This window comes from Crocodylus siamensis, chromosome 5 (assembly GCF_052110815.1).
Source record: "Crocodylus siamensis isolate JL-2025a chromosome 5, ASM5211081v1, whole genome shotgun sequence".
Classification (NCBI taxonomy): Eukaryota; Metazoa; Chordata; order Crocodylia; family Crocodylidae; genus Crocodylus; species Crocodylus siamensis.
The window spans coordinates 201,711,409-201,717,408 of NC_143399.1; the positions used below are offsets into that span (position 1 = coordinate 201,711,409).

The 6,000-nt window shown below is 59.3% G+C and overlaps 1 protein-coding gene across 1 annotated transcript in view; it reads right to left on the reverse strand.

Moving 5' to 3' along the window:
- Window positions 1-4,102, reverse strand: part of HHATL (hedgehog acyltransferase like) — a 28,860-nt gene extending 24,758 nt beyond the window's left edge. Inside the window, exons 1-2 of the mRNA XM_090047877.1 lie at window positions 3,841-4,102; window positions 499-650 (exon numbers count right to left, since the gene is read on the reverse strand). Of these exons, the coding sequence (XP_089904003.1) occupies window positions 499-604 (106 nt within the window). The 5' untranslated portion in view covers window positions 605-650; window positions 3,841-4,102. The remainder of the gene's footprint in view (window positions 1-498; window positions 651-3,840) is intronic.
- Between the last annotated feature and the right edge of the window lie 1,898 nt (window positions 4,103-6,000).

Sequence of the window (6,000 nt, forward strand, 5' to 3'; positions counted from 1 at the left end):
GTCTAACTCGGGGCTGTGGCTTCGACTCTGGTTTTGAGGCTGCTATGCTAAATGCAGGTGTTGCCTCCTACCTCCTTACTGCAATCAGGCCCCGAGAGACTCCGGCCAGCCATTTGTCTACCGCTTTGCCTGTGATTGCACAAGATGCACCATTGCAGAAAGGAAAGGTTTGGAGAGGGATGCTTCTGCCTCAGGCAGGGGGCTGGCGTAGATGGCTTCTGGACGGCCCTTCCAGCACAACTGGGGGGCATTTTCTATTCACCTTGCTCAGATGTGGCTGATTCACAAGGCCACTCCCAGCTCTTATATTGCTTCCTTAAGCATAAGGGAAAACCAAAAAGTAAAGGAGCATTGCAACTGGGTGGCCATCGGTTCCTTCTGAGCTCAGGAGGGCTGGGACGGGCACCTGAGGACCCCCATCCCCTAAGCACTGGCTCTCTCTCACATGCCCATCCTCCCCCCAGCATTTTTCTGGTGAGGTTTGCTGAAGACGGTTACCTCTGGATGCTTCGAAGATGTCACTGCTGCTGTACACGAGGGCACAGGTCAGGGCTAGAGCGTAAAACCCCAGCTCGTAACTCGGCAGAGCTGCTTTAATCCCCATGCTGGCCGCTTTCCACCCCAACAGCCAGCTCTAGGCAGATCCAGATCTGGGGTAGGGGAGAAGAGGAAAGAAAAGGCAGTTTAGTCTCCCTGACTTTGACACCCTGCCTCCATGGGGTGGTCCTCCAATGCCGTCAGTGAAGGGAAGGGGGTAAACAGGGCAGGATCCGGCCTGGGATATCCAGCTGGTGCAAAGCTTTAAAACTCTGAATTAAAATAGGGGGAACTGCAGGTCCCTCAGCAGGCACTTTGGGGAAGTTTATGCAAAAAAATACCCTTTCTTGCTCTCTAGCATTATGTTTGGTGCTCAAGCACAGAGGGAGGTGAGCAGGACTTTCGCCTACCTTGGACCTTGCTAGAAGTTTTTTTGTAGCTACTTAGCATTGGAGCAATCCAGTGGCTAGGGCAGCTGGTGTGACCTGGGTTTTTGTAGGTCACAACAATTGGAAGCGACCAGGATCATTTACGGTCCTGCCGCGTCGGTGAATGCAGGGGAAACCTGATGCAAGCGGGGAGATAGAGCCAGCATTTCTCTCCCCGGTGCTTCAACTTTGAAAGAAAAAAAAATCATAAGGGGAATGAGCTGCGATAGATGTGTGCACCACTTCCCTCTCCTGGAACGTGATGGAAATACACAACAACCTCCTATTCTTTGCCCCGGGGGCTGCTGCTCATGCCTACGCTGCAGAGTCGCTCTGGTCTGCAACTTGGTTTTAATTGCTGCGGTCTTGATGTAGGGGATGGGAAACTCCGGTCTGTTGTAAGGCCAGTGTTCGGATGCCATAGGCCTGGCGCAAAGGGAGGGGATAAGGGCTCAAGCTGGCATCCGTAATGGGTGTGGGTCTGGTGCGGGGCAGTTTGCCCGCTGGGAGCCTGTGCATTACATTGGCGCCCGGCTCCACTGCTGTCAGGTAGGTATCAGGAGAGGGATGCGTATGGCGGGCCTGGGAACAGCAAGGGTCCACGTTTCCTGCGTGGTGATGGGAGAAGGCACGTGGGCTCCAGGAGCAGCTCGGGGTCTCAGGTAGGGCTCTGCCTATAACCAGAGGCAGCCGATGGCACCTTGTAACCTGCAGGCTTCTCTTGCACCTGCAGATTGCTCCTTTTTCACCCCGATGGGGAAGAGCAGCAGTGGGGGTGATGTGGGTTGTTTTTTTTTTCAATCCCCTCCCGCAGAGAGAAGGATTTAGAAACCACTGCTAGTTACCAGGCACGTTCAGGAGCTGATTTCAAGGCCGGGCACTAACACCAAGCAGCGTAGCAAGTTCACGCCTCTGCCTGGCGAGACCCCAGAGCCTGTGCAGAGCGCTGCAGGCAGGCCTGGACCCTTGCCGGCTTGCGGTGAGGGCTGCATGCAGAAGCTGCGTCTCTGGGGGCAGGCAGCAGAGTCCCATTGTGCTGGAAGGGGAGAGGTGGGGACCCGAGATGGGTGCCTGTTCACGGCAGGTGTGGGGGAGCTCCCCGGGGACCTGTGCTTTGGGACCTGGAGCCTGCTGCCCCCACCGAGCCAGGCTTTCGATGCCCTTGTACATGGGGTGGGCGTTTAAAGAAGGGCAGGGTGCCACCCTCTCGATCCAGGCGTGCCGAGTTAACCCTGTGCAGACTGGGGGTTGACTGTAGGGTATGGGTGAAGGTGGCTTTTCGACCCCAAATGTGGTGATCGGGCTGACCCTAAGCAGAGGGGCGAGACCCGCAACCAAGAACCTCTGGGTTTTAGTCCCAGCAGGAGCATTGGCACAGCCCAGGCGCGAGCCCCAGCCTACACCCAGGGTCTCTGAGGAAGGTGGCAAAAAATCCCCCAGCTGCATGTAACAGCCAGAGGGGCAAGTCTTTAGGGCAGGTGACCACCGTATCTCCGGTGTCCTCCGCGGGGAGGTGCACTCGAGCGCACCCTGCTTCCCTCTGCTGCCGAGTCAAGACGTGTGGTCCTGGAGCCAGCGGCAGCCCTTGTTACTGGTGTCTTTGAGAGCAGCCTGAGGAATTGGGGTCCTTGGACCCCTTTCACCCCCACGCCATGATCCAGGGGACTGAGCTCGAGCGTCTCCCTCTCCGACCGCATGCAGGACATGGTGTAGCCAGGCCTTCAGCCTCGCTGGGCCTCTCTTCCCCATCGGTAAAATGGGGATAATAGCACCTCACCAGGGTGCTGGGAGAGTAAATGCATTAAATATCAGGCAGCTTATCCCAGTACCTGACACAGGGAGCGGCCTCATCACCTGCAGATTTAGGAGCCTGAGCCTGGGGAGGAGAGCAGCTTGCCCGTAGCTGGTGATCTGCGTTGCGCTGGTGCTGGGGGTGTGGTGACAGAGCCGGGGGCATGTACCAAGACACCCCGCAGCCAGCCAAGCGATCAAGGTCCCTTGCTGACGACTGGATTGGGTCCAGACAGCTGCACACTGCGTCCCAGCAAGTGTAAGTTAAGGGTGGCATCTGGCTATTTGCACAATGCTTTGGCAATGGGTCTCGAGGTGTCACACGAGGCTCACTGCCATTGTCCCCACTACACAGCTGGGGAAACTGAGGCAGGGCAAGGCGGTGTGACTTCCCCCAGGCCACTCAGCAGATCAGTGGTACTTACACCCCCATCTCCTGAGCCCCCCTCCACTAGCTTTGCTTGCCCGCGCTCCTTCCCACCCCGCAACGTGACTCCTGGGTGGCAGATTGCCCCGGCTTTGCCCCGTGTCACTGCGCCTGTCTGGGAAGAGGTAGGTGCTCTTCAGGGCAGGCGTCTCCATCAGGGTGTGTTTATAGGGCGCCTTGAAAGGCTCTGCCAGGGTGGGGGGGCAGGAGGGTCGTGGCACAAAGCAGGGACGTGGAGCCCCGACGGCGGCGAGAGGCAGAGCCGGAGAAGCACACTCAGCTGCAGCCCTTTCCAATTTTAGCTCCCCGAGCGCTCCCTCGGCAGCTGCAATGCCACGCGACTATAGTGCAGGGCTCCCGCCCCACCGGCCCCGGGCTCTGCAGGGGCGCAAGCCCACGCTCCCCTTAGCACGGGCCCGGCTACCCACCAGGACTTCTGCACAGCGGCCTGTCCCTTGATGGCAAACAGCCTCATGCCCCAACTGCTGCAGCTGCAGCTCCGGTCTCCTCCAGACACACGCGTGTGCACACGCACCGCCCTCCCCGGCGTGGAAGTGCAAATCCCACTCAGGAGGGCAGTGGCACAGTAAGTCCTCTACCTGTGTGGGGCTTGAGCGGACGGACTAGCCTCTCTCCGTGCATCGCCCTGGTACTGACCTTGAGAAGCGGTTGGCAGAGCACAGCACGGCCCCGGCTCTAGGGAGTCGGAGAAGGAAGGGGGGAGCCGAGGGCCCCGGGGACCGCCAGCGCCCGGCCGTGGAAGCTGGGTGGAAAGGGAAGGGAAATGAAAGGAAGCGAGCTGTCCTTCCGCTACTGCATGCGTCCGTCTGTCTGGCGGCTGTTCGTCTTGCTGGCTGCCAACCCACCCCCCCAGCCCCCCGTCTCTCCCCCTGGAGTGAGGTGAGCTGCAAGTGGAGTGTGGCAGCCTGGAGATATTTTTATTTTAGCTCAGCATTGCAGAGGGGGGTTGGTTCAGGAGCTGCCTGTCAAACCAGCTGCCAGAGAGCCAAAGTTAATTCAGGACAAGTGGAGGGGTGGGGAGGGAAGAGGGGCGGGGAGCCGGGGGCATTGGACTGGGCGCGGGAAGGTTCGCCGGGACTTTTCCCTCCTACTTCTGGGTCAGCTGCATCAGGCCGTGTTTCTCCGGGATGGCTCGTGTTTGCCTCCGAGATCGGGGCTCGTGGCACTGCTGACTTGCCCGGGCTGAAGTGGGATGTGCTTTGCTCCGTGCCGGAGAATCAGGCTCCTGTCGGGAGTTTTATGCGGAAAAGACCCCCTGAGCCCATGCGGGGACCGTCTCACTTCTAGGCCCCGGCTGGTGCTTTCAGCCAGTCTCCCCTTGGCTGCTGGGGACTGGGCAGGCCCTTTGCCAAAATCGGAGAGCGATGCACCTATGAAGCTGCCTCGTGATGTCCCTTCCCAGCTCTGGGGCCAGGCTCCTCTTGAGCTTTCCCCCAGGGTGGAGTTTGGTTTGGTGCACCCTGCGTGCCGTTGTGAGCAGCACCAGGGTCAGGACAGGGCCCCGCGTTGCCCTCTTCTGCCTCCGTGGTGCTGCCGTCCCCTCCTGGGCAGGTGAGGATGCGAGGTGATGGAAACTGTGTGCTCCAGGGAGCATCCCAGAGGGGCTGGGCCAGGCGGTGCTGGCACGAGGGAATAGCCCACAGGCTCCATATGCGGTTTGGGCATGGGGGGCTGGGCAGAGTCAGGTCCTCTCGCCTACCCTGAGCCCCCCCCGCGCTGGTGTGCAAGCTCTTAGCCTCTCTAAGGCACTGTGAATGCCAGGCCACAGCTAGTGCTTTCGGGGCACCGTGCCGGGCCAGCTGGCAGCAGTGTGGCACGACAACGGTGCTGGGTCCTAAGCCAGCTGTAGGCACCGCTGGGGAAGGGGACTGCAAGGGGCAGGGAGGTGAATGCTCCCTGCAAAGCCCTTGCATTGGTTTAGTAGCTCAACCCAGGTCCCTCGACTCCCGTCAGGCCCCCGCTTGCTGGATTGAGTTTCCTTTCTCCCTGCAGGTAGCTGGCTCTTAAGCATCCCTCTACAGCAAGTCATGGCCCTCATCACCACAGTCTGATCCCTTTTCCTGGTTCACACCACCCCATGGGAGGTGGGGGGGAGGGGGGGCTGCGCTCTTATGCCCATTTCATAGATGGGGAAGCTAAGGCACACAAGGACCAAGTCACTTGTGCAGAAGCTTGTGGCAAAGCAAGGGCATAAAACCAAGCACCAGACCATCCTGCTCATCTTCCACCCCTTATGCCCAGCGCAGGACCAACCTGAGCATTCAAACTCGTGTCTGGAGCGGGGAGTACAATGTACCACGGGCCTGATCCTGTTCCCACTGAAGTCAAGGGGAAAATACCCTTTGACTTCAGTGCTGCAGGATTGCCAGCTCCCCCAGCCAGGGTATTCAATAAGCCAGACCATGGTGTGCTCCTTTCTCAGCACAGGAGAGGTCTTGGCATGGCTGGCTGCATAGCAAGCCTTCCAGCCTCCGCCAATAAATCACTTCTCTCTAAAGTCCTGTGCAGTAAAGGGGCTGGGATCCAGCGCCCTCGTGACCCCGAGACGAAAGCAGCAAGGCGATGCAGTCCCCGTCTCCCTGCCAGACCTCCTCCTGCATGCAGCACAGGGAGCACGTCCTTGTCATCCTCCTTCCTGCAGTAGTGCCTGGGGGCAGGTTGGCTTGTGCCGGATGTGGGAGAGTCCCTGCCTCCCAGCCTGGAGCTCATGCCATAGGCTTGCAATGTCTTGCATTGTCTTGTCTACGATGCAAGACAACCACGAGACCGGCCACTCTCTACCCACCGTGGCCTGTC